This window comes from Oncorhynchus kisutch, linkage group LG2, assembly GCF_002021735.2.
Source record: "Oncorhynchus kisutch isolate 150728-3 linkage group LG2, Okis_V2, whole genome shotgun sequence".
Lineage (NCBI taxonomy): Eukaryota > Metazoa > Chordata > Actinopteri > Salmoniformes > Salmonidae > Oncorhynchus > Oncorhynchus kisutch.
Window position 1 is genome coordinate 28,762,682 of NC_034175.2, and position 17,482 is coordinate 28,780,163.

At 39.4% G+C, this 17,482-nt stretch overlaps 1 protein-coding gene across 5 annotated transcripts; it reads right to left on the minus strand.

Annotated features, from left to right (window-relative positions):
* Window positions 1–1,772: 1,772 nt before the first annotated feature.
* On the minus strand, window positions 1,773–16,881 carry LOC109864799 (fasciculation and elongation protein zeta-2). Of its 5 annotated transcripts, XM_031792643.1 has the most exons (10): window positions 15,833–16,881; window positions 14,882–14,990; window positions 14,545–14,658; window positions 14,069–14,204; window positions 13,655–13,926; window positions 13,232–13,312; window positions 3,980–4,055; window positions 3,711–3,776; window positions 3,373–3,400; window positions 1,773–2,788 (listed from the first exon to the last, which is right to left on the minus strand). In XM_031792643.1, exons 1-9 carry the CDS (start codon window positions 16,201–16,203, stop codon window positions 3,390–3,392), a joined length of 1,236 nt encoding a protein of 411 aa, XP_031648503.1. In that variant the 5' UTR covers window positions 16,204–16,881; the 3' UTR covers window positions 1,773–2,788; window positions 3,373–3,389. The 5 variants fall into 5 exon arrangements, with proteins under 5 accessions (XP_031648503.1, XP_031648494.1, XP_020308346.2 ...); XM_031792634.1 differs by having other exon boundaries at window positions 1,773–3,400; XM_020452757.2 differs by lacking the exon at window positions 3,373–3,400 and having other exon boundaries at window positions 15,833–16,879.
* Window positions 16,882–17,482: the final 601 nt, after the last annotated feature.

Below are 17,482 nucleotides of genomic sequence, written 5' to 3' on the forward strand. Positions count from 1 at the left end.
CATTTTGAATTGATTTGTAAAAAATCGAATAAAAACATTATTCCGCTTTGACACTTTCCGCTTTGACACAAGTATTGTGTATAGGTCAATTCAGGCTGTAAACCAACAATGTGGAAAAAAGTCAAGGTGTGTGAAAACCTTCTGTCACGGCTGGCTGAAGGACTGGACCAAGATGCAGCATGGTAAGCGTACATTTGAACTTTAATTAAAAATGACGCCGACAAAACAAAGAACAAAAACCAAACCGTGAGGCTTTGGGCTATGTGTCCTGAACAACTACAAAGTTAATTTTCCACAAAACAGGTGTGGGAAAAGGGTACCTAAGTATGGTTCTCAATCAGAGACAACGATAGATGTCAATTAGCCTATCAGCAGCTTCTAAAGCCATGACATCATTTTCTGGAGTTTTCCAAGCTGTTTAAAGACACAGTCAACTTAGTGTATGTACACTTCTGACCCACTGGAATTGTGTTACAGTGAATTATAAATTAAATAATCTGTCTGTAAACAATTGTTGGACAAATTACTTGTGTCATGCACAAAATAGATGTCCTAACCGAAATGCCAAAACTATAGTTTGTTAACAAGAAATTTGTGGAGTGGTTGAAAAACTAGTTTTAATGACTCCAAACTATGTATATGTAAACGTCCGACTTCAACTCTATATAATCTTGGTATGAAACTCTTCATATGCTTTTTGCAGATGAGGCCGCTTTGAGATATTCTGTCCTGACATGTCTCCATTTATATACTCCATTTAGCAATGGTGAATGAGTTTATCTCAGTTTACGTTGTGTGTCCATGATGAGAATTTGATCTAGGGAGTTTTTCCTAGCCACTGTGCTTCTACACCTGCATTGCTTGCTGTTTGGGGTTTTAGGCTGGGTTTCTGTACAGCACTTTGCGATATCAGCTGATGTACGAAGGGCTATATAAATACATTTGATTTGATCTCAGATATCAATATCAGTTTCCTATCTTGAAATGTAACTCCATTTGAATATAATATGAAGCAGTGATATTATCTCTAGACATGATCTTTGTGTTTCATTCTCAGTCCAAACAAGAGTGATATTCTCGTGGCATCTTTAAGTTCTTCATGGGGTGCCATGTGTTGGTTTGGTTGTCTCATGGCCTGATTTGGTATTTTTCATCTCACTCATCATGCAATCATGTTCCCACTGGTAGCTACCTACTGGCTTGGCCTAGCTGCCAAAATACCCTTTCATTTAGTTCATCTGGTTCCTCTCACCTAGCTGGATATGGTTCGGCTGACACGTGGTCAGCTGATTATAAAACAACAGTGTGTTTTGGAGTGTTTGTTTTTGTATTTCACGTGTATTATGTGAACGTGCGAGTTACTCTTATCTTCAAGTATCTATAAGCCTACTGTAGAAGTGAAGTATAAGCCTACTGGTGAAGTGAAGGACACTGGTACTGAAGGAGCCATCTCTCTCACATTTTCACAAACCATTGAATCCATAATATGCTGTTCCTCTCTCTGTTTTTCTCCTAGTTGGAGTTGGAAAAATGAGTTGTCAATGTTTTGTGTTCAATATAACACTAGCTTCATGATTTCCCCATGTTCCAATGAGGATTAGAGTAAAGTGGCATTGACAGAGCATGGCTGCCTGTTAAATGCAGGGCTGAGTTTGCATAACTAAATAAGTCGTTGTTCCATATCATTGTCATTGACGGATAGCTGGAGTATGCTGTGTGAGCAAGGAGAGAAAAAAAGGGAGTTGACTCAGTAATGAAACAAACAGATTAAATTGGGTTTACCATTGACTTTATACATTTAGCAGATAAGTAGCTCAGTATAATAACATTTGGTTAAAAAGAAAAAGTCATTTACAAATGTACAAATGTTTTTTGCAAATAAAAAGGCATCTTCATTTCTTGTGTATAGAAATATAATAATGCCCAGCTTGTGTTCACAGCCTTCATAGACTGGCCAGGTCTGGGCTGCATGGCGCCTCTGATTCAGTGAGTCATTGTTTACTCAAATGCATAGCTAGTAGTCACATCAGTGCTCTGTAATTAATTACAGTTCTGTTCACATTACCTTTGCAATTCCTTCTAAGTATGACAATGGTACTGCTACAGTATTTAGCTATGACTAAAACATATATGTGCAGTGCTTTTTAGGGAGGCCAAATAGTGGACTGAGTTGTGTAGAACAATGTTAGTATTTAGTTCAAGGTTTATTTTATGAATGAAATGTATTTAAGCACTTTTAAACAAATCTAAAATGTTTCATATCCCTGATATTACACATGCTCAGTCGTTTCTGAGACATTAGGTTCATCAAATTAAGACACAACCCTTTGGATATGAGTAGCTCGATCTTACTTCAGGGTCAAAAGAAGTAAGGCCCCCTATCGTCCAAAAGGCTGTTGAAGTCAGCCACATACAGTAGATGCAACGCTAGAATGTATGAGTATCTTTCTTATGATTTTGAGTACTGTATTTTACACTGCACTTAAAGTAAAAACAATAAAACAATACCTGAAGTTGTCAAATACACAAGGTTTGTGAAATCACCATGCTCAACACAGAGAAAATAAAACTGAATGAGGTATAAAACATCTATGGGGTGTTACACAAAAAGGAGCAACTTGAGGTAAAATACCATGCATCCTAAAGAATCAATTCAGTGTGCTTATGTTTTAATTTTTTATACACTGAGTGAGTCCTCTTCATTTTGCTTGTTGACATTGAAACCAGATCCCTCACCTCGTTTCCAAAATGTCCGTTATCGTCCTTCCAGTCTATGTTGGGCAAAGCACTGTGGAAAAAACACAGTCTCAGCCATACTCATTAATATGTTGCCAGTTAGGCAACTACGGGAAAATACAAAGTAAGAAATAGAACAGGCTTGGGTGGAGAAAAGGGAATGAAATAGTAAAACTGGAGAAATAAAATAACCAAGTACCTGTATCTATCTAGGTTTGATCAGGAAAACAGTCTCAAGGAATCCAAACACACTTGAAACAGCAACGGCAAAAATACACAATATGCCAATACAGCCATTTAGTATTCAGTGAGCCCAGAAAGAGAAATAGGTTCCAATGGTTGTAAGAGCAGTGATTCCCAGGGAGCGTTTCAGGGGAACCCATCAGGTCCATTTGGGATCACTTGAGGATGTGAAGGGATATGCAATGCAAGGTCATGGGTCAGGGATAACTTTGTGACACCAACGGGAGCAGCAATGGGGTCTACCATACCCTAAACAGCAGCAGTGTGACAGTGGGGGGGTGAGGGGCAGTGACAGGACACAAGGGCAGGGTACGGTTACATTACACTAAAGCTCTCCCCGCAATGAGTGAACTACACTACACAGTACAGTGTCTGTGAATGTGTGCCACAAACCTCTCTGTCCACAGCTCTCACACCAGAGCTGGCAAGTACAATGCAGCGAGACATTGAACAGAAAATGAAGAATGGAGAGACATGTTTTTAAAGAAATTAAAAAGGAGATCACTCAACTGTAAATTGCCCTGTACCATACACACAAAAGAAAAGGCACAACAACTTAAACAGTAGAAAAGCCTAGCTTAAAATAGACTAAAATAGCCGGTTATCAATAACCGTTGTGCTCTTGAATTCTACAAAAATGCAGAGACAACAGTATGCCAATAACACATACCTCCCTGTAATATAGCCTACTAATGTTACAATGTACATAGAGAGAGGCTGAGTGTATTCACCTTTGAGAATGTAGTCTGTCAGAAGCCTGGGCACCTTGTCACTGTCGTCTCTCATAGCTTGCAGGACTGCAACACAAACCAATCAGAAAAATATATTTATTCCAGGAATTTATTTGACCACAGTATGTCAACCATCTATAACACCAGATAAACAACTGTACCCTGTACTTCAAGTAGCACAAATGTTTTTATTTATTCAAGACTCATTTGATGGGCGGGGGATAAATGCTCTGCACCTGAGAGGTGCTACTTTCTAAGGTGCCACTTACTTTGGGTAAGGATCTGAAGATCTTCCACCGATGGAGGGCCTCCTTTCTTCTCATATGGAATGACTGTGGTCAGATACTAAGAGAGGCCATGGGGTAGAAACAACAGAGAAAAAGAGAGAGAGTATAAGTACAGTGCCTAGTGATAGTGTAAACACCCCTTGTACACTTTTTCACATTTGTCTGCCTTAATTCAATTACACGTTATATTGTTTTCCTACTGATCTACACAGCCTATCCCACATTTTCAAAGTGAAAGAAGAATTATAGAACATTTTTCAAATGAATACCAATAAAAAAAACAGTCTTGATTGCATATGTCTTCACACCCCAGAGTTAATACTTGGTGGAACCACCATTGGCAGCCATTACAGCTGTGAATCGTTTTGAATGAGATTGAATGTGAAGACATATGCAATCAAGGCATCTTTGTTTTGTGATCTAATTAATTAAGAACATGTTCTATCATTTTCCTTTACATTGAAATTGTGTAGCAGGTTGTGTAGACTGGACGGGGAAAAAATCTAATGTAATTTGCATTTACATTTCATTTTACGGCAGAACATTTCGAAAACTGTGCAAGGGGTGTGAAAACCTTCACTGGGCACTGTACATGCTAAATACAATTTTTGAATTGCTGCTCCATGAGAGTAGAAGTGGGCAACCATTGTAGACAGGAAATTAACATAGTGATGTTTGTTAAGACTACTTCGTAACTACAGCGGGGGGGGGGGAATCAGCATTCTTAGGTGGGATTTGCGAAGCAAAAGTCCAGACTTTAAATCTTTGTCCTACTTCAGACTTTTTGTTATTATTATTTAGCACTGTTCAAGCTAGAAACGCCGTGGAAACATTACAACATGTTGACAACCTTTTTTAAATATGTTTTATACTTTTTAAGTTCTACATTTCTTTTGTCCTCCATCCACTTTCATGGCAATTTTCTCAACATTCTAAAGGCCCCATTGTGACATCTTCAATTCCAACATTCCATTCACTGTAAATTAACTTTTTACACAAATCATCTAATTTAACCTAACTTTTTTTGAGCAATGTATTTCACTGTGACCTGCTCCTGAATGTCAGACAGTGAGACAGGCTGGTCCTGAGTGACTGAGTAGTGGGGAGAGCCAGAGGGGTGTATGTATGTGTGTGTGTTGAGAGAGCACTACAGTTATTGGCTGCGTCAGGTGAGCGAGAGGAGCGAGAGCAGCACACGGGTACGTTGTGACAACTTTTCACCAGTTGTAGGTAGGCTATTTAGATTGTCATTATGGAGACACCTTTTTCCAAACATTAGAACTGATGCACATCAATAAATAATTGACTTGTCTAGGATACTGTAGACTATCTGAAATGAGATGTAGGCCTATCAGGGGCTATAAGCTACCTGCCTTTATCTCAGCAAACTATGGTAAAATTGAATTAGAATCAAAAACCCTGATTTTAGTCTAAAGCCTATGTCTATTGAAATGACAAGTCAATGACAGATTGTAGTCTTAACATCTGTCACACAATAACAGACCAATTGCCAGAAAAGAGCCTAACATTCGTTTTTTCATGTTTGTCCAAGTGTTTCTTGCTCAGAGATTTCGAGATCCTCTGTCCAACTTTCATCACTCAAACTATCCTGTAGGATTTATCTATTGTTATGCACATGCACAAAGGGGATTTATTTACAATTATAAACCTGATTCGAGTCCTGAACGCTGATTGGCTGAAAGCCGTGGTATATCAGACCATATACCAACGGTATGACAAAACATTACTTTGTACTGTTCTAATTACGTTGGTAAACAGTTTATAATGACAATATGGCCACTATACCACAGCTAACGGACTTTTCTTTTCTTTTGGCACATATTCCTATTCCTTTATTACGTCATGTCATACATAGCTTGCAATAATTATTATTTTGAGGAAACCTGGATTTTACAAGTAAGTATGATATTCCTTCTTGTCTCAATAACGTTATGGACATTTTTTTGTCTATGTATGGCAACTCCTCTCTTGCCTGATTAAAAAAAAAAATGGCTAGTTTTCAGGCCTTTTGGGCGGGTTTTGAGAGGTCATTGGGCTAGAAATTTAAGCTAGGCCTGGCAACCCTGCTTCTCATTGCACTTCTTTCAGTTTTCACATGCAACAACTGTAGTTTAGACACTGACCACAACCACACAACTACTGACCACAACTACTGCTCTTGTCTGCACTAGCTCTGGTACAGCTCTGGCCCTGGGTGTGCTCTGGTTCGCACAAGCTTTGGTCTGCACTATAAATTTGAAAAACTTAAATGAGCATAAGTTAGCATATAATACCCACCAACAATAATTGTAACTCTTGAACTGTTCAAGCTAGATACTCCAAACCAACTTTCATATTTTCAGACTATCTTAGCTTTTCAACTACCTACTTTTTCAACTATAACCAGTCACCACCATTAATACTGCAGGCACTACCACTACTATAACATATTTCAAAACCATACATACTTTAAAACAAGTTAGCAAACAAACCACATTTATTTCAGGAAATTTACTTTTAGCAATAAAGAGTTCATTTATTAGCTAGACTTAAAGCTAGCTATCAGTAGGTCTACAAACAAATCTATTCTACATACAGTGTAGGGCTGTCTCCGAATAAAACAAATCTTAGTTGACCAAGAGTCTTCTGATTAGTATAATAAAATGTACTTGTATTTTTCCACGTCCTATGTTTGAATAAAATTACCTATATGTAGGCTACTGAGCTTGTCTGATGCTTTAAGGACTGCGATTAAAAATGAAGACACATAAATTACTAAAGAGAGAGCCAGAGATCAATATAGCCTAACCAGAAGAAAAACACCTGCTCCCGACCTTCCTCCTCCCGCTGCTGCTGGCTTTCGCAGATTTGCCTCGGCTGTTAAGCTCCTGAATTTGCAGGTAATAGGCTAAACCAGCGGATGGCAACCTTTTCCATTTGGAGTGCCAAGTTATCACACCATTTCTACGGATCTGCATGTCAGTTATGATTTTCATATGCACATTTTCATGGAACAGTTTAATTTAATTTATAATAAAGCCTTCATATCTCAAAATCAATGTTATGTGGTAAATCTAAATGATATGTAAATGAAAATGATACAAATCTAAAAGTAACTTTTATTTTCATTTCCAATATGTAAAAATAGTCTCTACATAAATACATAAAGCCAAACATTTTGAACATTGCAACCTGCAGGTAGAAAATAAATATAATCTAAATCACATTGTCTATGCATGACCTGTCTGCAAGGAACTTGAAACATTGTGTCAACTATTGTATTAACTTGGTCAGGCCTGAAGCTCCTGCTAGCTAACTTGCAAATTTGTATGAAATATTCTGGGTCCTCAGAGTTTTCAGCTCCAGTGAGCTCTAGACAGACAGACAGACACAGCTGCAAGCTATTTTGCAAGGGATAAGACGTAATCAGGTAGACCTATTTTATGACGCTTCCACCGGATCAGAGCATGACATTCCTTCCCCCTTTCATGCTGAGCGTTAATCAAAAGGGAGCGAGCTGTAAAGATTTTTCAAATAGGCTCCGTTGAGGAACAACTATCATTTTCAATGGATGTAAAAACAGACTTTGTCTACTCGCTGCTTGAGGCGAAGAAAAAATAACTTTCAGAAATTCCACAGTGACAGTAAATTAAGACAATCATAAATAGTATTAGATCCTCAAATGGGCACAATTATAGGCCTACATTTGCTCGCAGACTAAGTAGACTAGTCCTACTTCTATATGCGTAATCAGTTGCGTGTCCTTTACTCAAGATTGACAGGAGTGCTCCAAACAAAAGACAATTCATAAATTGACAACTTGTAAATGGAATGAAATAAACCAAAACTTTTTTTTCTCACAGCCTAGGTTGTGTGCTCTGCAAACGTGTCAGATCCTACAGTGACAACAGTAAGACTGTAATAATAATATATTGAGTGCATTAACAGAAATTACCGTAAAACAAACAAACACTAAATGTACTACTGGAGATACTGCTGTGCCTTCCCTGCGGCCTCCGCAATGGATTAGTCCACTGGGACAAGCGTGAATCAGACAGGTGTCTTGTGTGACATAAGTTATTAATGCACGCTACATGGCCAATAGTATACGGACACCCCCTCAAATGAGTGGATTCAGCTATTTCAGCCATACCCGTTGCTGACAGGTGTATAAAATCGAGCACACAGCCATACAATCTCCATAGATAAACATTGACAGTAGAATGAAGAGCTCAGTGACTTTCAATGTGGCACCGTTATAGCATGCCACTTTTCCAACAAGTCAATTGGTCAAATTTCTGCCCTGCTAGAGCTGCCCCGGTCAACTGTAAGTGAAGTGGAAACGTCTAGGAACAACCGTGAACAAAGCCTCAGCCGAGTGCTGAAGTTCGTAGCGTGTAAAAATCCTCTGTTCTGGATTGCAACACTCACTACCGAGTTCCAAACTGCCTCTGGAAGCAACATCAGCACCAGAACTGTTCATCGGGAGCTTCATGTAATGGGTTTCCATGACCGAGCAGCCGCACAGAAGCTTAAGATCCCCATGCGCAATGCCAAGCATCGGCTGGAGTGTAAAGCTCGCTGCTATTGGACTCTGGAGCAGTGGAATTGCGTCCTCTGGAGTGACGAATCATGCTTCACCATCTGGCAGTTCGACAGACGAATCTGGTTTTGACTGATGCCAGGACAATGCTACCTGCCCGAATGCATAGTGCCAACTGTAAAGTTCGGTGGAGGAGGAATAATGGTCTGGGGCTGTTTTTAATGGCCCCTTAATTCCAGTGAAGGGAAATCTTAACGCTACATCATACAATACCATTCAAGATGATTATGTGCTTCCAACTTTGTGGCAACAGTTTGGGGATGGCAATTCCCTGTTTCAGCATGACAATGCCCTATACACAAACCAAGGTCCATACAGAAACGGTCGGTTAAGAACGGTTTGGAATAGCTTTACTGGCCTGCACAGAGCCCTGACCTCAAGCCCATTAAACACCTTTGGGATGAATTGGAATGCAGACTGCGAGCCAGGCCTAACCGCCCAAAATCAGCGCCCGACCTCACTAATGCTCTTGTGGCTGAATGGAAGCAAGTCCCTGCAGCAATGTTCCAACATCTAGTGGAAAGTAGGGCTGGGCGATACATAGAATTAATTTGAATTCATGTTTTTGAACAATATTCCAAATGCCTGTATCGCAGAATCAAGGTTTTTGTATTTTTGTTTTGTTTTTATGCGCATTTATGTCTGCTTGTTCTCATGTTGTCTTTTTGGTCTCGTCTCGTTCGCTCCTTCTGTGCTCTGCACCTTCCCATTTACACCAGAGATCTGTATATAATGACAAGATGCTCATGTCTTCGCCATAACAACAGGTGTCGTTGTTCGAAAGGCGGGAAGGCAGGCAACAAGCTTAGGTTCAAAATAAGCACATAGAAACGCACTTCGCCTCTTTCTCCCAAGACCCTCCCCCTACAACTCACAAAAAAAAGATGAGAGATCAGTTCTTCCTCTCTGACAAACGGTTTCAATTTTCTATTTGCATTTGAGGTTTGGTCCAACAGAATTGATCATATGGACACCGAAACACATGGAGACATTATTTTTACTGTAATAGAGGAGAAGTTAACCTTTCAAACCATACCCTGTTTATGTTTTAACTCCTCAAATTTCAAGCAGAGCAGACACTACTAAAACGGATGTCCCAATGAACATTCATTCTGGAAAATGAATGATCAGTTTGTAGTGCACGCATTAAGGTACAATGTATGGTTGGCAGCATTTTTGTTGAATAAAGATAGTTATACTAGCTGTTTAGGCTGTGTTTTATAAATGTGCAATAAGCATAAAACAATTATATAAGGAATTGGCAACTCGTTCTCATTCTGAGAAATAAGGTAGGCCACTTTATTTCAACATCTGTTCAAGATGTTGGAGATGGACAGAAGAATGTGTTCGGTAAAATGCAACTGTTTTGCTTTGTTAGCTGAATTCAGAGCTTGTGAAATTATACCTAGATCCAAGTTGGCTAAACTTGAAAAATAAACATTAGCTGGCTATTTACTAGCACGTGTGCTTGTGCTTGAGAGATTGTTTATGAGACCGGTGTTCATTTTCTATGCCTGATACATTATTAGTTGATGTGCATTATACATGGTTCTGGTAAATTTGTAACAAAAATATCATTTTTATGGACAAACCTGAAAGCCAGATCAGTGATTATAAAAAAAAAACAGGTACAGGTATTTTGATAAAATAATTAAATTATTAGTGGGTCTGGTCTTATGGCTGTTGAAGGCATATATTTAGCCTAGGTATAATTTCACAAGCTCTGAATTCATTAGATTATTGCTGACTGTTTTAAATGCAGTGGAATTTACCTTTAAATTGTACAACAAAGCTTATTTAGAGAACACATTTAGAAAATCTATATATACAGTTGAAGTCGGAAGTTTACATACACTTAGGTTGGATTAAAACTAGTTTATCTACCACTCCACAAATTTCTTGTTAACAAACTATAGTTTTGGCAAGTAGGTTAGGACATCTACTTTGTGCATGACACAAGTAAATTGTCCAACATTTGTTGGCAGATTGTTTAATTTATAATTCACCATATCACAATTCCAGTGGGTCAGAAGTTAACATACACTGAGTTGCCTGTTTTTTAATTGTTTTAATTTTTAATTTCACCTTTATTTAATCAGGTAGGCTAGTTGAGAACACGTTCTCATTTACAACTGCGACCTGGCCAAGTTAAAGCATGGCAGTGTGAACAGACAGCACAGAGTTACACATGGAGTAAACAATTAACAAGACAATAACACAGTAGAAAAAAAAGGAGTCTATATACATTGTGTGCAAAAGGCATGAGGAGGTAGGCGAATAATTACAATTTTAGCAGATTAACACTGGAGTGATAAATGATCAGATGGTCATTATACTGGTGTGCAAAAGAGCAGAAAAGTATATAAATAAAAACAGTATGGGGATGAGGTAGGTAAATTGGGTGGGCTATTTACCGATGGACTATGTACAGCTGCAGCGATCAGTTAGCTGCTCAGATAGCAGATGTTTAAAGTTGGTGAGGGAGATAAAAGTCTCCAACGTCAACGCTGTTTGCAATTTGTTCCAGTCACAGGCAGCAGAGAACTGGAAGGAAAGGCGGCCAAATGAGGTGTTGGCTTATTGTGGGAAGCTTGTGGAAGTCTACCCGAAACGTTTGACCCAAGTTAAACAATGCTACCAAATACTAATTGAGTGAATGTAAACTTCTAACCCACTGGGAATGTGATGAAAGAACTAAAAGCTGAAATAAATACTTCTCTCTACTATTATTCCGACATTTCACATTCTTAAAATAAAGTGGTGATCCTAACTGACCTAAGACAGGGAATTGTTACTAGGATTAGTTTAAAGGGAATTGTTACTAGGACTGAGTTTAAATGTATTTGGCAAAGATGTATGTAAACTTCCGACTTCAACTGTATATATTGTGAATCTCCCATAAGCTGAGAAAATTCGAGATATGAGTTTTAGGCCATATCACCCAGCCCTAAGCCTTCCCAGAAGTGTAAGAGGTTGTTATAGCAGCAAAGGGGGGACCAACTCCATATTAATACCCATGATTTTTGAAAGAGATGTTCAACAAGCAGGTATTCACATACTTTTGGTCATGTAGTGTATATTTGCCACAGATCGACTAAATACATCTCGGTCGACCAACAGCCTATCGACCAAACAATCAACCAGTCGACTAACTAGAGTCAGCCCTAATACAGTGCTATTCATACCCCTTGACTTAGTCCACATTATGTTGTGTTACAGCCTGAATTCAAAATGGATTCTGAATTCTACACACAATACCCCATAGCAAAAAAGTGAAAACATGTTTCTGGAAATGTTAGTAATTTAAAAAAAATGAAATACAGACATATCTCATTTACATAAATAAGTATTCACACCCCTGAGTCAATACATGTTAGAATCCCCTTTGGCAGATATTACAGCTGCAAGTCTATCTAAGTAAGTCTCTAAGAGCTCTGCACACCTGGACTGTACAATAGTTGCACATAATTTTTTTTAAAATTATTTTTTAATTCTTTAATTCTAGAACATTCAATGTCGTCTTTGCAAGCACCTCCAGTGTAGATTTGGCCTTGTCCTGCTGAAAGGTGAATTTGTCTCCCAGTGTCTGTAGGAAAGCAGACTGAACCAGGTATTCCTCTAAGATTTTGCCTGTGCTTAGCTCTGTTCTGTTTCTTTTTATCCTAAAAAACTCCCTAGTCCTTGCTGATGACAAGCATACCCATAACATGATGCACCACCCTGATGCTTAAAAATTATGTGTTGTGTTGGATTTTCCCCAACCATAACATGTGTATTTATTGAGGACATAAAGTTAATTTATTTGCCACATTATTTTCAGCTTTACTTTAGTGCCTTATTGCAAACAGGATTCATGTTTTGGAATATTTGTATTCTGTACAGGCTACCTTCTTTACACTCTGTCATAAAGGTTAGTATTGTGGAGTAACTACTATTGTGTGTAGACCAGTGACACAAAATCAAAATTTAATCCATGTAAAATTCAGGCTGTAACACAAAAAAATATGGAAAAAGTCAAGGGGTGTGAATACGTTCTAAAGGCACTGTAGTTCATCAACTACCACACAAATACTTTTAAAGAGTTGTCACCACTAGATATTTCTCTCCAAAAATAATAGCTTACAACTTTCTAATCATTACATCATCATTCACCTAAAATCAAACTTCCTTCACACTGAACGTTTTACAAATCTATTTATCTGAAACCCATAGCGTGATTGATTCCGTGTTTCTTTGCTTTCCTAAGAGTGTTGTCAACTTGATCCTGCTTTTTATTCCCATCTTCTAACAAAATATTGCTTTGTTCTTTGTCTTTCTTCTTTTAGTTTTCACACGCAACAACTGTAGTTGAGACATTTTTGTGATCTAACTGCCCCATAATCCAATGAATATGGTTGATATAGTAGTTAATCAAAAATAATTATTTTACTACAATAAACTTTGACTATATGCAACTGCTTTGCTTTAAATAGTAAAGTAAAAAGTTTTAAACTTCTACCACTACCACACGAATACTTTAATTCCACCTATTGTACTTCATGTACAATTACCATTTAGTTGACCAACAAAAACACACACACAGCACCAATGAAGAGGGCAACAGACAGAGAGAAAGAGAGAAATATAGGCACCTGTCTTTCACTCCCACCACTTCCAAAAGTTTGCCGGAAGCCATTTTGAATGGCAGAGGAGAGCCCCACCATGCTAAAGCGCTAGAGAGGAAGGAAGTGAAGTAGAGATATGGGAAGTAAGAGGCAAACAAACAGGAAACAAGCAGATGAAAATCGAAGGAACCATGTCCAAGGTTTAAAAGGTCAATATCCCCAAAACAATAAACCAGTAAATTAGTTTGTAAAAAGAGTGGAGTAATAAGGTATCAAGATAGTAATACAGGGGGACATCTGTACAAGCAAGAAATAAGTTGTATAAGGTTTGAATACATTAAAAGGTTACTAAGCAATGCCATTAAACAGTGGATCCGCAGGAATTGTGTGTGTGTGTGTGTGTGTGTGTGTTTGTGCGTGTGCACGCACAGCATGGATGGTGTCACTCACTGATCCTAGTGCTTGTGTTCTCTCTGGTCGGCCCTGCGGGGCCCCGGCACCACTCTTGAGTTTTTTATTTTTCTTCAGTAGTTCCCTGTGTTCCTTCTGTCTGTTCTGCACATCTATCAGGATAGAGATGAAGCTGTTCTTCACCTCTTTTTCAAAGTCCAGCTCGTCCCTGAGGGCCAGGTGTTGAATCAGCTCCTCACTGTAATGTCTGATGGCCATCTCCACCTCCTCTAGCCGCTCATTCAGTTCTGCTACACACAGGGTCATCTCTCCTGCACACACACACACACACACACACACACACCACACAGAAATGTAGCATAACAATGCAAACACACTTTCAACCTCCCCCTCCCTCACACCATTTACACACACATGCACACACACACACCTAACTGACAGAGATATACTCACGCTCTTCATAGCTGTGGTTTGTTCTGGGGCGCTGGATGTCCAGAGAGAGCATGGAGAGGTCTGACTGAGAGGGGTGGTTCTGCTCTGCCCCCAAGTCAGGAGAGTCCTGCATCATCTCCTCTATCTCCTCAATAACCTACAATACACACGGTAACACCACACATTTGGGATCAGTTCCATTTCTATTCCTGTCTGTTGCATTGGACATGTAGTGCAATTCCAATCCTTGGAATTAAATTGTATTCCTGAATTGACTGGAAATGTCAATCGAATAGACCCCAACTCTGGTTAACACACAAACACCGGCTCAGTTCACCTGTCATCTGTCTATGTGAAGCACATTCAAGCAACAAGCACAAGCCCCATACCCAGCTCTGCTACACTGTATTCTATCTTTGATAAAGTGCAGGTCAGTCTTGGGCTATTCCAGGCAGAGCTGTGGGTTGGTAGGTTGGTAAATTGGTGGGTAGCCCTACCTGTTCTGCGGTGAAGAGGGGTTCGTCATTGAGGCAGGAGACGATGATGGTGTGCATGTCCATCTGTTCCCTCAGCTCATCGTCGGACAGCTCCAGTGTTACATCATCCACCCTCTGACAGGTCAGGGGGAGGGGATTTAATCAAAAACTAAATCCTGGCACAATGAATTCTGAATTTTAGATTGGAGCGATAAACAGATTGGACAGGATGGTAGGGGCAGGAAGAGGGGGAGTGGTAGGGAATAGGGATAGAGGGAGAAAGAGAGAGAGACAGAGACTGGGGATGAAAGGAAAGGGGCAAAGAAAGAGCCCTCTATGAAGCAAGAACTTGACTCACTGGTTCGTCTTTGAGGATTAGATTGGGGAGATGGAGGGAGCGCGTTCGAGACTGTTTCCAATCCACTGCCATGACATTACCATAATTATCTGTGAGAGCATCCCAGATCCTGTGGGGGAAATGAGATGAGAGACACATAAAAGTGAACACAACCACCTCTAGGACCAAAAGCTCATGTAGATAAGTGATAGCTAACTTCTAATAATGGCCAACAGTGGTTATATTTGCCATATTGACACTGCACTTGGAAGCAGTAAGATGTAACGAGAACTAATCGGCCAGCTGTGCGATATGTTTGGGCTGTTGATAATGCTACAGCCGCACCGCTTTAAAACGGTATTATGAATAGTGAAAAGGGGAAGGGCGAGACATTAATAACTAATCTATCATTTATAAACAGCATAGTATTGGGCTAACTATTTATTAACCACAAACAGATTAGAAGGATCAACTATCTCTACCCAAGACATGAGCCAAATCTTTCATCTTTTAGGAGGGGATAAATGTGAATTGTCCGATTTATTCTGAACTCCAGGGAAGGGTATTTGGGTCAACATTCTAATCTAGAGTTTAATGGGATGTCGTTTTTAGGCACATTTGGGAAACCATGCACTGACATGTCAACCTGAGATTATGTGACAGTACTTGCAGAGCAACAATAATGCATGGGGGGAAAAGCATCATTATAAACGTAAACTTCTAGTGAAGTGAACGTAGCATAACTGTAAGCCTATAGAAATATTCTCGAATAGGTGTAAATATGATATAAGCTTATCTGATACAATGTTGAATGCCGGCAGCTTGCATCACCCATCAATACTCGTGACAGCATTTATGAGTTGGACGCTATTTGTTATGCAGGGCGCGACATTGACATTTGATACTGTGTTGCAAGGGAGGAACGGTGTTGTTACAAACTAACTTTGGCCCGGAGTCACTTCGCATACTCACTCGTCGTTCCTCAACGTTGTGTCCTCGGCGATAATGTTTACAGGGGCAATGTTCTCCGTTTGGGTGTTGACATTTCGGAAACACACTGCCAATTTCTCGTCGAAATCAGTCACCAGATCTTCCATGGACTTGAAGCTGCCTATTTCGCCCGAAAAGCTATTGTTGAGCTCTGGAAGGACCCTCAGAACGCCTGTCAACTGCTCGGCAACCAAGTTTACTCGGTCCATCCGAGTCCCCTGCTCTGAGACCGGCTCAAATTCCTTAAAATCGTGCCACTCGTCATCGAAATGTGCAAAGGGCGCCGCCATGGCTGCACCCAAAGTGCCTCTGATGAATGATGTATGCGACGACGGAATGTCAGGACACAGCATCCTCCGGTGGGAGCTGTGTCTCTTTGGACCGGTCCGAACACTATTTTGTCACCACCTCCAATGTCCTAACCTCTTGGCGTTTGCACATCTATTAAAACGGGATAGGCGCAAGCAATATGGTAATATAACAAGATTCGGGGAGACAACGCCTTATTGCTTACACCTTTCTGGGTTTTACAGATCTGCAATCACTGAACACTAAAGGTCAAAGCAAAATGGTGCCAGGGGTTCCTTTCAGGCCTGGGCTCCCCTCTCACAAAATGACCCTTTGACACAAAAAAAGCGTAACCAAATGTATTCACAGAGATTTGTTTTCAATAATCTAGAACATTAAATCATTTGTAGTCCCAAGACCCAAACTATGGCATTTAATGACATTTACACAATATTAGTAGTTTAGCTAGGCTACAATCAAATTCAGACCAGTCACCAGAGAATGACTAGACATTTTGATGCTTCAGGGACTCATTTTACATTGGTTTGCAAACATTCTGGGTCAACACCATTTTGCTCTTGTATAGCAACACTACAAAGCGGCACCCCAACATTTGAAACAGAATAAATAGGTTTCCTTAGAAAGAATAACAGAATGTTCAACTGCACAAAACATAATTCTTTCACACTAACACTTTCCTTGACACCCAGCTTCATAACACGTTATGACAGTCATAACCCTGTCATAATATGTCATAACAGCTGACATAACTTGTCATAACCTGTCATATTATGGTCATAACACTGTCATAACCCATATATTTACACCTGTTGTGACATATATTGCGTTATTTTATGTTAGGAGATGACACCTACATAAGAGTGTGAAAACCCACATTTAATCAAATGTCTTTTTTCCCCGTCAAGAAGTTTCCTTTCATTTGAAAATGTGTTTCTTATGTCCGTTGTTGTTGTCATGAATTCTTTAAAGTCATGTTTTTTTTTCTCATCATATTTTAAATAACTTGTAGAAAATACACTTTATGACACTGTCATGAAGCATTATGACCATCCTGTGCCACTTTACTTGGACTAAGAAAATGCACTTTATGATACTGTCATGAAGCATTATGACCATCATAATCATATAGGCCTATCACATACATGCCGTTATGTCAGTCATCAGTCAAAAAAAAGGAGGTCTTGTCCTGCTTCTGAAATCTTCTCCTGCATTCATCCCAGTCATCAGCAGCAGAGCATTGGGGTAGGTGCATGTCTGACATCAATTTGTGCGCAATTACAAAAATAATTGAACATGGTCAATTTCAGTAAATGTTACATAACA